General features: G+C 45.4%; 1 protein-coding gene across 1 annotated transcript in view; it reads right to left on the bottom strand.

The window, feature by feature from the left end:
* Positions 1-3,887: 3,887 nt before the first annotated feature.
* Positions 3,888-13,458, bottom strand: part of LOC143142581 (transmembrane protein 131-like) — a 43,122-nt gene continuing 33,551 nt past the window's right edge. Inside the window, exons 32-41 of the mRNA XM_076303563.1 lie at positions 13,162-13,376; positions 10,139-10,278; positions 9,894-10,021; positions 9,374-9,535; positions 8,350-8,539; positions 7,243-7,364; positions 6,719-6,812; positions 5,959-6,062; positions 5,535-5,698; positions 3,888-5,161 (exon numbers count right to left, since the gene is read on the bottom strand). Of these exons, the coding sequence (XP_076159678.1) occupies positions 4,853-5,161; positions 5,535-5,698; positions 5,959-6,062; positions 6,719-6,812; positions 7,243-7,364; positions 8,350-8,539; positions 9,374-9,535; positions 9,894-10,021; positions 10,139-10,278; positions 13,162-13,376 (1,628 nt within the window). The 3' untranslated portion in view covers positions 3,888-4,852. The remainder of the gene's footprint in view (positions 5,162-5,534; positions 5,699-5,958; positions 6,063-6,718; positions 6,813-7,242; positions 7,365-8,349; positions 8,540-9,373; positions 9,536-9,893; positions 10,022-10,138; positions 10,279-13,161; positions 13,377-13,458) is intronic.

Genomic DNA, 13,458 nt, shown 5'->3' with positions numbered 1-13,458 from the left:
AGGGCTGTAGCGATATACAGTAGGGCTGTAACGATACACCAACCTAACAATTCGATTCGTATAACGATTTTTGACCCACGGTTTGATACAAACCTCAATTTTTCTTTTTTTTTTTGTGGGGGGGGGGGGCTAGACATTTCAATAGCCTACCTTAGAACACCAAAGGATTACAATGTAATATATCTCTATTATTTTATATCTTGATATAAAAAGAGAAAATACTGAATGTCTGATATTTATGACAGCACACTCAGCTGTCTGGTTGAAGCCTGGAAATATTGTAAACAAAGTAGCATAGTTGGCTAGCTTATCCTAGTCTACTGATTGGACTGTTCAGTTTCCTCATGTGTGTTTAAGGTAATACTGTTCTCCTTGGGACAAGCCTTTTGGGAAACATTGGTATTGAGATGATCATTCAGTTCTCCCAGAATCCCCAGCGCGAAACATCGTGGGAATCTCAAGCACAGTCCAGCACGCTGGCGTTGCACAGCTCCCCCAACAGGCCATTGCCATCCTCGGCGTGGGCGTTCCCACATTCAGTCCAACAATTAGTCTCTAGCACTGCCACACAGCAGGTGGGGTGCACACACCGCAAGAGCCCTACTCACCCTGGGGAACCACAACCACCAGCGGCCCAATGCGGGGCGTGCTAGCAGTCACCTGGTCTGTCGCCTCTCGTCCCCAGCTCCCTTCAGAGAACGCCCTCAGGTCGCACTTTCGCAGTGTGCACCACCGCAACGTTCCTCCAACACCTGGCGGGGCCTAGCCTCCACTGCCACAGACTCCCCGGCGCTGAGCACCGTAACTGGCACTGCACCTCCGATGCTCCACTCCGTCGTCTCGCCAGTCAGTTCCATCGCAGCCGGACCACGCTGTGCAATCAGGCTACAGCTACCGACGTTGGCGTCCCTCCTCTGCTGCCTTGTCGCAGAGCTGTCCTCCGCTGTTCCGGCCGCTCCACACCACCATGATCGCGCCAAGGCCTAGACCTTCTCTCTGGCTCGTGTCATCGGATTTCACACAACAAACTTTTTTCCCCCTTATTTTTCTAAAGAGCACCGGCGAACAGGCCGACTCGAACAGGCTCCGCCAACCGTCCGTCCTCAAGGCACCACCTCCTTGCCGCTCCACCTCTGCTCCGCAGCCAGGGCCACCGCCAACTCCAGCCTAAAGCTGCCCGGCGGGGGCAGGGGCTCCAGGTCTTCTCACGGTGAAGTCAGCACCCAGGCCGGTGTCACCACCTCATCTTCCAAGGCCGCTTCCTCAGGCCGCTCTCCCAGTCGCGTGAAGTCCTTCTCCGCAGTGGCCACTGCATCGAGACCCTCTTCAGGCAAGCACTCCTCCCGTAGCCAGGCCCAGGCGACGGCTGGTCTCCTCCCGCGGCTTCTACTGAAGGCCTCTGTAAGCTTTTTAGTACCCCTTACAATGGCTCTCTTCGGATCCTTTTGCTTGGGCCTCCACCTAGCGGTGAGCATGGACGGATTATGAACTTTCGGGCCCCTGGGCCCAGATGTATTAAGGGCCCCCCATTAATTGTCGCATATGTGGAAGCGGGGTTTGGGGGTCAGAAATGTTTTAATTTGTTTGATGTGATTTCCTGTATTCTGGTGCATTTTAGGGATGGCCAATACTAAATTCAATCAGATTCATAGCCTACATCCTGATGTGTTGATTATTGGTGCTTCACTCCCCTCCCTGAAAGACATCTACACCACCCACCTCACCCGCAAGGCGACCACAATTATGAGTGATGCAAGTCACCCCGCTCACAATTTGTTTGATCCACTGCCCTCTGGGAAGAGGTACAGAAGCCTGCGCTCCCGCACCTCCCCCCTCCACCCTCAGCTACATAACATCCTGGAGTTTGGACCCACAATGGCTGCCTTGCACTACTCCACTTGCACTACTCCACTTGTACACTTGCACACTTTGCAACTTGTTGTTGTTGTCCTTTTGTCCTGAAAACACAACACACTTCAGCTGCTCTTACATAACTTGCACCACTATGCCACTTGCTTACTTAGGTCAAACAGAACTAACTCAGCCATTTATTGGCCTGACTTTGCACTATTATATTGACTGTCTATGCACAATTGCACAATTTCAACCCAATTTTGCTGCTCTTATTTCTTCATTGTATGTGCCTTCTTATTTACTTTTTATTGTTTACTTGAATGTTATGTTTGTCTGTGGACTTAATTTGGTAAAATATGTCTTGTCTCCACCGTGGAATAGTGAGAAACGTAATTTCAATCTCTTTGTATGTCTTGGCATGTGAAGAAATTGACAATAAAGCAGACTTTGACTTGAGGCAATGAGTTCATGCAAAGGCTTTAGGGCCCCCTGACCCCTTGGGCCCCTGGGCCAGGCCTGGTAGGCCCGTGCAGTAATTCATCCCTGGCGGTGAGGTCTCCCACTCCCGGCTCCTCCAGCACTGAAGACACGGTCTCCTACAGAACGCATGGAAAATGTGCCCATCTACAGGTGCTGCTTTGGAAAGCATGGAAAACGTGCCCATCTACAGGTGCTGCTTTGGAAAGCAGCAGACCGTTCTGATCCACCGGCTGTGGATATAACCGCGTTTGGAAGGAGTTAGAAGACAGGTATGAAGAAAGGAGAGGAACTTGCCCACCCTCGATTCAAGTCCTGTTGCTCCTCCTGATTTGTTAGATGTTATCAGCTTTAACTGCAAAGCTGGGTTAAAACTGTGTATATATGTATCTGGAAAGCTGCAGGCTTGGCCTGTACTAATTATTGTTTCTGCAAAGGCAGTGATGTTACATGTGGCAAAATATTTACACAGCAAAAACAGCAGAAGGACAGGGATGAAGAGTCTGGAGAAGATGGCGACAGGACAACGGATGAGGACAGTGAGGAGTAGTAAGAGGCTAGTTCTTCCCTTTGTTACTCAATTGTGAGTCACAGCAGAGGGCCAGTGAATAGCTATTTCCAAAATGATTGTGGAATTTAAAAATAACTTGAGGATCCAAATTATTCCTAAACACTGAACATTTTTTTCCTCCAAAAATCCGTCTAAATCGCCCCCAAAAACTCAGCAAAATCAGCTTAATGAGAGTAAAAACTTGACCAAACCAAGTTTAAATAGTGATTTTGAATCTTGAAAATGTCAGATATAGACTCAGCATCTCCAGTAACCCCTAAAAACATACTAACATGGTCCATTTTGGCCAAGCAGCTCTTATATTATCAATATAGGTGATTATGCTATTTTATGCTAATTAGCAAAATTACACAAATTGCCCATCATATGCAAATTAGCATCCGGCAGTTTCTGCATGCTGGAAACCCATACTATATATTTCCATCATAAAACTTTGGTGTACTCAACATTTCCGGGTTCACCTTTCTGTCCACTGGACGAACAAGAGAGTTACTTTTTCAGATTTTCTTAAAAGTTTATACTTTTTGAGAAATAGGGGATTAAAAATGTCAAAAAGCTAATTTTTCCCCCATAGACTTGTATGGCTGTGATGTCATAATGGCCTAAAGCCAGCTGCACTCTTTAAGCTCCCAGAGAAGTTCCCGGGCTAATCAGAACACTGGCACAGGTGTCACCTGTGAATCAAATTGTCTCAGCTTCTAATGCATACAATCTGGCGCTCTCTAAAACTACAGATCCTGTTTAAGTGTTTCCCGTCTGTCAAAATAAAAGTCACAGCCATATCTCATTCTTAGCGCATTATATCTCGACTTAACTATAGGGGCTCCAGTTGTAAACGATTTCAGATTGTGCGAGGCTGCGTTTGTGTGCATATATGTGTGTGTGTGTGTGCGCATATATGTGTGTGTGCGTGTGCGCATGTATGTGTGTGTGTGCCAGTGTGTTTGGGGGGGATCTTCAGTAAAATCAAGCACAGCACCAGGTGTTCTGCCATGTGGTTTTATTCTTGACTTGGGAAGTGATCACATTTTGATCCTGACAGAAAAAAAAAACTGACGCTTTTAATCCAGCCTCAAAATCCAATAACCACTTCTCAAAATAAAAAAATCAAATAAAAAAACAAATAAGATAGACATTCTGCCAATCCTTCCTGCTTAAAAAAGGATAAAATTTCACGTAAAACATTTCCCCCCAATTTTGAAACTTAAAAACCAAGAACCAAAAGTCATGGTGGAGGAAACCACATTGTTAAATTTAAATCTGCGTGGCAATGATTTCCGGGCTTCTCTTTTGTCTATTTTCTTACTCAGATTGCAGGTTTTCCCATTTTACATTCCTATTGCACATTAACCATTTACAACTTCCTCGCAAAACAGAAAAAAATCCCTCTTTTTTCCCCCCTCAGTATAAGGGCTTCATGAAAGTGCTCATTTCAAAACAACAGTTAGGAACAACTGGTCCCCAATTCTGCCACAACGCCATATAACAAAATGGCAAACAGCCACAATGGGGCTTTTTATTTCTTAACCTTTTCTTGTTGTCCAGGTGATAAAACTGAGAATTTATAAAATAAATGCAGCAGCATGTCATGTTCACTAATATTGACTGGGCCTCAAATGAAACATTCGTTTTTAAAAACAAGTTTGGCTTTAAGGCCTGAACTGTGTGAGAGAGAAGAAACCAAAACAAAAATCCCATTTCCCTCTCCCCCGCATTGGGTTCCCATAAATTACCTCAAGACACTACATGCTCCAAAAGACTCTAGAGGGGATCCACTGGTTGAGGTGGTTGGCAAAGCCTGTCCAGTTTAGTCCACTAATCGGTTTGCTGAGCTCTCCGCCATAACCATGATTCTGCATTTGACAACACAGGGCAGGCTTTTCACCTAAACCACCTCAGCTTAGCTGTCGCCCTCTAGAGTCCTGGAGGCTCCAGGTGGTGTCGTGCCTCTTAGTTGCCTGCGTCGGGGGGGTTGGGCCAGGGCTCGGAGCTGCGGCGCGTCAGGGTGGGCCGCCACATGCTCCAGGGGTTGTAGGTGCGGCTCAGCTCCACGGGGGAGACCCCGCCGTGGCCGACGGCACTGCCCACGGCACCCAGCGCGGGCGAGGTGCAGCCGCTGTCGGTGGCGGGGCCGATGAGGTCCGAGATGGGCGAGGTCGGGGCGGCGGAAGGCGGCGGGAAGGTGTCTCCGCTGGTGGACCAGATGGAGGGACTGAAGGGGACGCTGGTGGACCACAGGCTGCTGTTGCCGAGGATGGACTAGAGAGGGAGGGGCAGAGACTGAGTTAAGGCACGCAGGGGTGATCAACGATAGTACCTCATGATGAAAGATGCACTCTTTGGATGGTCATTAAAGATCACATTATCTATCTGAAAGCCTACAGCGGACTTCCTTGCTCCATTGAAGACTGTGAGACAGGGCAACTATGGGAGGAGAGGCCAGAAGTCCCTACATTATTACCACATCAAATCCAATTAATACATGAATGCCAAAAGGCACAACAAAACACCTCATGTATAATAATGAGGCAGTACACTGGGAAGTGGCGTCCCCACTCCACAGCAAAGCACAGCTCTCTTCTTATATAGTGATCATCAGAGAGCTGATGGTCAGTGAGCAAGTGGTCGGTACCGTGGTTGGAGTGGTGGGTCCAGATGCGGAGCTGCTGGGCCAGGAGTGGAGCGGGTCGGTGGGAGTGCCGGGGGCAGCCGCCCAGTACGAGGGCGAGGAGCAGCCGAACTCGGACCAGCTCTGGGGCGGCTCGCTGCTCTTGGGGGTCGTCATCCCACTGAAGACTGCTCCGACAGATTCAAATATTTATTTATTATTATTATTATTTTTTCATCATATCGTCCTAAGAATCAATAAAGCTGATACCATTAGTATTTTATGGGCATACTGCAGCTCACTCACTTGTATGTAACTGAATGACACATCTATCAACATTAATAATAAATGCATTGAGAAATATTGATTGGCAAAAAAATAAATACATGAAATATTCTTTTACTCTACACAAGCAACTATCAAGGCTAAGGAGATTCTGTGTGGTTACCTCCAGACAGATTGAAGGTGTTGCTGGGCCCAAACGCAGAGAAGGAATTGGCTGGGCTGAAGGTTGGACTGCTGGCGTTACCAATGGGACTCCACAGCCCAGTGCTGCACACAGGAAGACAACACAGGGGCAACATGACTGCACAGAATACACAACAAAATATATACAGTGGTCATTTAAAAATGTCCCCATTCACCAACATAGCATAATTAACTCATCTATCTGGACGGAGAGTTGTGCACATTGCAATCAGCTGGGTTAGGGAATGGTTGGAACAAATATGTGATTGGACAGTTGAGAGATGCCAGACCTTAACCCTGATTGGGCCTGGTTTCAACTTCATGCAGCAGACCTGACCATAGTATTTGAGACTGCCAATTATGGCAGCACCTAATTTAATATACTTGGCAGTGTTTTTCATTCAGATTTGTCCATTTGACACCTTTTTTGTGGAGTGACAAACTCGAAAGAGCCCAGAATAAATACTTATTTTGGGTTTACAAGTTTTCTCTCAATTAAGCAATTCAGTGAGTAAGGCTTCAAACAGAGTGAAAAGTGGCAAGACAAAATAACTTGTGCCCATGCTGGCATCACAGGTTGGGCTGACACCTTCCAGTGGCGACACATGCATAACCATGTTAGCCAATCCTTCAAATAAACTCTCTGGAGGTCAACTCAGCATCCCTGTGTGTGGGGTTGTGGCAGAATGCCTTGTAGGGGCCCGATGAACTGCCGATGGAGGCGTTATGCTGTGCCTTACCTGTCCGATCCATCACTGTCCACAGAGGTGGTGTGGGACACTTTGCCCAGAGTGTCCGCTCTGCTGACGGCAGCTTTGGCTAGACTGCTGCCACCTGACAAAGCACACGTGCACACAACACACAAACACACACTTCATGTTAATAAAGTACTGAACACCGAAGCACCGAACCCTTTTGTGTGTATATGGCTAAACAAACACACTGCATGTTATGTTGTATTTGCACACCAAAAACAAAAGCTACAGTAATATGATACCTTACATAACCAAAGCCACACATAAAACAAACACAAGCACCCCAGTGAGTCGATTTGATCAGTTCCTTATCAGAACGCAAGAACAGTAAACTACTTGATCATAAAAATACACACACATACAAACAATGCTTATTAGCATAAGCACGGTAAGCTCTTCGAATATGACCACCACAAAAGGCATTACCGGTACACCACATGTGATTTGATTGAATTATTACTTGATTCAAATGTGCTGCAGACACAGTGCCATAGGGTTCCCTCACTCACCTGGGCTTTTGTCATAGCCGGCCGCCACTGCAGCGAATGTGGGATTGCCGTTCTGTCCCGGCAGAGAGACGGACTTGGTAAGCTTATTCTTCGCTCCAGTGGAGCCCTTGGAGCCAGTCTCACTGCAGTCACAAAGAGGGAAAACTTCATGAACTACTGAGTAAATTACTTTCCACGTTCTGTTTGGTGACAAAGTGAAGCGTGTGGTGGTATGGTATGCTGATATCAAAGATAATGAATGCGTAGCAAGATGGGTCGTCCTAGTTCATGTCTATGAGGGCAAAGTGGAGTTCAGTCAGAGACGGGCTCTGGTTCAGTTCCCGCCTGCATAGGGGCATGTCACTGACGTATGACTTACGTTTGAACGCCTCGGTTCCACGCCAGACAAGCCGGAGTACAAAATAAACTTGGTGTACACCTTCATTAATGTTGATTTTCTCTCGACTGGAGGGTCATACTATCACGACATTCTACTGAAATAGGGAGGAGGGTTTGGAGATCATGATACCGTGTCCGAAATGTGCATCCATTGCTCAGAAAAATAAGGCTTTGACAAATTCTGGGAAATTCTTGGATTCTGCCATAGACCTCAATGTTAAAAAGAGAGCCGATCACTGCATAAATGTGCGGGGGCGTGTACTGCTACCCTATTTGCATAAATTTCCAGGGACAGGAAATGGCCTCTCATGAAGTATCTTCGTAATCAACCATCTTTGCTGATATGGTGTGGTGGACTGGAATATGAAGAGATCCTGAGACTTCCTGGCTTAAAGGAAAATTCCGGTATTTAGTACTTTTGAGTCCCTTTTCTGGTTTGTTTTGGATGAACTAGAGTGGTGGACACCGAAATTTTGACGATTGGTCCTGTCTCGACTTTTCTGACTCGTTTTGAATCGCCTTTCACTACTCAGAGTGGCTGCCAACAGGCATGCTCAAACATGTCCTAAAACAACCCTAACGCTCTGCCTTATTCTTGAAGACAGTGATAAACGTGTGTAGGTGTAACTCATGGCATCGGCAGTGATGAATGAGTTTGATCATTACACATGATGGTCATTAAAATACCGATGAGCAGCGTTGATGAATCACCGGCCGGTCCGTCATTACCTGCTGGTGTTGAGCATGCTGCTGTAGGTGCCTCTGGGGGTCAGGCTGGGGGAGGAGGGGGGAGGTGACGAGCAGGAGGTCCGGGCGGACGGCACCGGCCCCATCGAGGACGGGCCACTTCCACTGGAGCGCTTAAGGAAGGGGTCTGCGTTCAGGGTCTGCATTGAGATCTGCTGCAGGCTGTCCACAGCTGTGTGTGTGTGTGTGTGTGAGGGGGCACAGGAGGAGACAGGGTTATGTCACACCAGTGTCTGTGTTTAGAATGAATGTTCTACAGAATATCTCGGATCTCTGCAGATACATCACATACATCAGAATTCTTAAATCTTTCACTGTTTTGGAATGTAACCTTTTCACATTTATCACAAGGTAGAAGAGGTAGTGCTCGACCATAGTGGTGGAAACCGGTATTACATGCATCCATGCCCTTTAAAGCAACAGAGAGCACAGGGAGGGCTTACATTTGAAGAGTATCTGTGCCCCTACAGAGAATCAGTGCTTTAAGAGTAATTTCATTTGGAGTTTATCCATCTCAAGGTAAGACCTCAACATCTAACTCTAACCTTTAAAAGGGAACAACTTCTGCTATCTATCTCAGTACTTCTTGTTCCTTCGTGTGGAAAAACTGACTTTAACAGAACTCAATTTGACTGATAAAATGTATCTAAATTTATACAAGATAAGCATGTTCAAACGTGCCCTGGGTTCCAAGAAACATGCGGGGTCGTCTTTGGAACTTCTCTCCCTTCTTTTCTCGTGTAGTTTTAAGACGCATTAGAGAAACAGATTATAGCTAAGAGATGAGTGTACAGGGGTACGATAATGATGTGATACGGGCCTTCTTCATCTTTACAGCGTCACAGGAGTAGTGTTGTGGAGTGATCGTTAGTTCAGTGTTATGTAGTGAAATGATTCTGACTAGAGCAGAATCATACACTGATGGCTAGCGTAGTGCGGTCCAGTGATGGCTACTGTAGAGGTTTGGATGGTGGATGTACGGAGCTGTGGTGGGGTAGTTACTCACTCAGAGGGCATTTGTGGAGGGGCACCGAGTCCCACTCTGGAGGGGGCGAGGTGTCCTTTTCGCCCTCTGAACCGCTGCTGGTGACCAGGTCCTGGACGGGGCTGCAGGACAGTATCTTGCCCAGGGGAGACGAGCGGAACTCGGACAACTTCTCTTCTGTTGCTGGTGGGTGAAGCAGATCCAGAGCAGAGGTCATTATCAGGGTTTGCTCAGGGTCTGAGATCTAGTCAGGGAATTTAGCCATCTTTAAAGCCATGTCCCCTGATTCAGACCAGGAAAAGCGGTTGGTATCTGAGATTAACCACCGCTTTGTGCTCCTGAAGAAAGCTGTTAATTGGCTGAACGAGAAGCCATTATTGTTTGTTTTGCAGTTGCATAGCCAGCACTGTGTACACATTCCAATTGTGTTTGCACACCATGAAAGGACTGTAAGGAGAAAAACGGTTCAAGTGAACCAAAAGTGTCAGTGAAGCAGCATTTGTGAACTAATGTGAGGGCAAAAACAGAATCAGTCACTGACCTGTTGCTGCTTTTGGAGCTGGTCTTGGTTTGGGCGTATTGGCTAAAGCCTGCTGCATCAAATTCTTGGTTGGGAACTTTTTGCGCTGTTTGGTTTCCAGAGGGGTCACGTATGGCAGCTCTAATGAACTGGAAGAGCAGAAAGACAAATGAGGAAAAAATTAATCACAGTGAAAAGAACAGTAGCCTAGCTAACAGCTAGCATCACAGGCCAGTTCTGATTTCATTGGAACAGTGATATATCACCTGGTTTTTGTGTCTGTTGGGGGCTCTGGCTGTTTTGTGTTGGCCGCTTTCTTGTGTTGGGGTTTAGACTGGGGCTCAGGGGCTTCCTCTTTCTCCAACGCGACTGCTGCCGACCGGCCTTTTTTATTATTCACTAGCTCCTGTGTGGACACAACAAAATTGTATGTTGGCTGAACTGTAAGGCTGAAAAAACAGAGGAATAATCAGGTGTCTGGACTAAAGTGGATAGAAGCTAGATAGATAAAAATGGGAGATGGCAAGTAATGTCTTCTTATTGGGCATAGATCATGTCAGCGCAATGAACAGGACAGATGAATTAAACGACTGGATTAGCACACAGCTTGACAGACAAATGTCTGAATGTCAAGTTCCACTAATGCAGACACCTGACCACACCAGACAGGGGGGTATTCCATCAACCTCGCTAATGAAGGCGGCGCTTAACAGAAATAGCCTGGCTTGAACTAGCGTAGACTTTCACTTGGGGCTGAAGCCGTTCCATCAACTCAAGTTAGCGGCATCTTGGCCTCGTTTATTCAAGCGAGGTTTAGTTCAGCTTCACCTCTGCTCGTGCACGAGGTAGAAAAGTAGACCAAAACAGTAGATTGACGAAAAGACGATATATGTCGTAAAATTAAGACAATACTAGATGATTTCTGTTTGATAGGCAAGTCGAAAGAACATCGAGAGAAAAAAATAGATTGCCTACAGAAATTGGAGAAAAATAAAAGCATACATTTAAAACAACAATGCTAATGGTTTGAAATCAATTGCGAGTTTGATTGGCTTCACTCTTGAACACATAGACTATAGCCTACAGTCTATGCTTGAACAAAACGAGTGAATGAATAAATAGTATAAACTCAAAAACAACTTTGCCATATATTCAAAACTATCTATAGCCTACGTTCTTATATTAAAAGAGTTCACTCCAAATTATTGTCTAGGTGTAGGTGGTGATAAAATAAATTAGTATCAACATAATAGCCTATTGTCTCCCATAAGTCCCAAAGTGTTTGAAATAAAATTCTCTGAAATGCAATGGCTTTCAATTAAATTTATGCCTAGTTTTTGATCTGTGTAGCACACAGTTGATTTGACATTCATGAACAATCGTCGACACATGAAGCAGTTTTAATTATTAGCTGCCTAGGCTACAGAATAATTATCCTTTGGCTTGCATCAGATATATATATGTCACTGAACAGCCTACCAAATGTGCATGACCCTTTATCAGCAGTATACATATGTCTTTCATCAAAGAGTATAACTAAAAATGCCATTATCAAGGTGATAAACAATGTAGCCTTAATACTTCGTATGGGAAGCGAACCTGCGAACACGCAAGAATGTAATTCCTTTCCTATACCGTCTCGCTGCACGTTACACCACCACCAAACGTAAGTGACGCAGAGTAGCACGATTCCTAGAACCACACGCATGTGAAGTTAAAACATGTTTAATCGTATAATCTTCATACATTCTATGGAGGTAGTGAATGTGTAAATCCATGCTTGATGCACTGTCGGAAAAAAACATTTCTATAGGCCTACTTCTATTTTTAAAGTTGTAGGCTACAGGTGACGAGAGCACAGGTTGACGGAACCATCTTTTTGGACTCGTTTTCCGACTGATTGTTTTTTTTTGCAACACAGCTTCATTTAGCTTGAAAGTTAACCTGCAACGGAGCAGGTTAGTTCTGTGGCATAAATTCCCATGGTTACCAAGCTGGGATTCACGTTAACCTCATTAATGGAACGGAATTCTGACTAAAATTAGCGAGACTTATCGAAATAAGCCAGGTTTGGACTTTAGCGAGGTTGATGGAATACCCCCCAGGCATTCCCCAGATGTCAACAGCCTGTAAGTGTCTGGGGACCTTCAGTGGCTGACATTTCCCTCCACCTCAAACTCAACAGGTCAACAGTTTCTTAACAGCATAACTCTCAAAAAGAATTTCAAGTTTTTGCCTGAAATTGCACTGTGTCTATTTACAAGGGCATTGTTCCCACCTCTTCTGGGGCCTACCATCAAATGTTGGACCTCTATAGAAAGCTGAGAACCTCTAGTTTTCGTAGGAAACAGTCAAAATAAATGTGTGATGTACTCACAAAGAGTTACAGAGGCTAGAATATAGTTTTTTCTTTCTGCCGGATTACAAGCATCTCTGAACTGACCACATTTCAGCCCTCTAGGTCTCTTGATATCCCTTAGAAACACAACTGAGCCCTAGCACCAGGTCTTGTGAAGTTGTGTGCAAAAGTAGATCAATATAGAATGAAATTATGAGTGCTTTAGACTATTATTTGCCAAGGTATGCCCATGCGTTTTGTAAAATGCCTCCCCATAGGACTTTTTGTTATCCAAAATGAAATGCTTACTGCACATGAACCCCTTTGTGTAGAAGCATGAAATGGTCTCAAATGAAAGGTAACACTTTGAGGTTTCATGCTTGTATTTGGATTATAGGGGTTCTGATATGGAATGACTACACTAAATATAGAATGATTACAAAAATGTCTCTATTTTTGCATTTACTTTGTTGGTTCAATGAGTGTTTATAAGATAGACTATACATCTGTAAAACTAATATTGGATAACACAACATGAAGATTCAATTTCTATGGATTCTTGTGAATATTTCAGTACCCAATATGTTGCATCTACTTATTGTGCTGCAGCTACACTGCAGCCAGAAGTCAGGGTAGCACCAAAAGCGGAAGGGGGGGAGGGGGGCATTTTGGATCAAATTTAATTGAGACATAATAAGATTAATCTGAGAATGTAAAGAACTATACAGATTGTACATGAAAAAAGTTGTCATTTTTGGATTCCCAAGAGTCAGAGCTTTGAAATGGTGTATAACATTACTATGCTACATAGCAATATGGTGCATACAATTGATTTAGAATGTTGGGGGGAGGTGGGTAACCGTCCCGCCGGCGGGACACTGAAAGTTATGTGGTTCTGGCTTAGAACAGGTTTGTAACAGGTTTTTAAAAGACATAGCTGGGTGGACGTACATCTTTGACACCGGCCTCAACGTCAGGGTTGGAGGCCTCGGTGGTGGTGGAGGAGCTGTCGTCGTTGTCCACCAGCTTCAGCTCCTCCTCTGCCTGAGGCTTGCTCTTGGTCCTCTTCTCCTTCTCCTCACGCTTCTTCTGGGCCTTCGACTTCTTCTGTTGTTGCTGCTGCTGCTGCTGCTGCTGCTGCTGGGCTTTCCCCTTAGACTGTGAGGCTGAGGAAACAGAGGGTTGGCACGGCTGGAGTGAGTACTCTGGAGTACATCAAATGTTCAAACTTTAAGCTATGAACCCAAT

The sequence above is a fragment of the Alosa pseudoharengus genome, unplaced genomic scaffold (assembly GCF_046254945.1).
Source record: "Alosa pseudoharengus isolate Yale_2024_CS ecotype anadromous, Long Island Sound unplaced genomic scaffold, YU_APseudo_1.1 YU_APseudo_1.1_scf_24, whole genome shotgun sequence".
Lineage (NCBI taxonomy): Eukaryota > Metazoa > Chordata > Actinopteri > Clupeiformes > Clupeidae > Alosa > Alosa pseudoharengus.
This window is presented reverse-complemented; position numbering and strand designations above follow the sequence as displayed.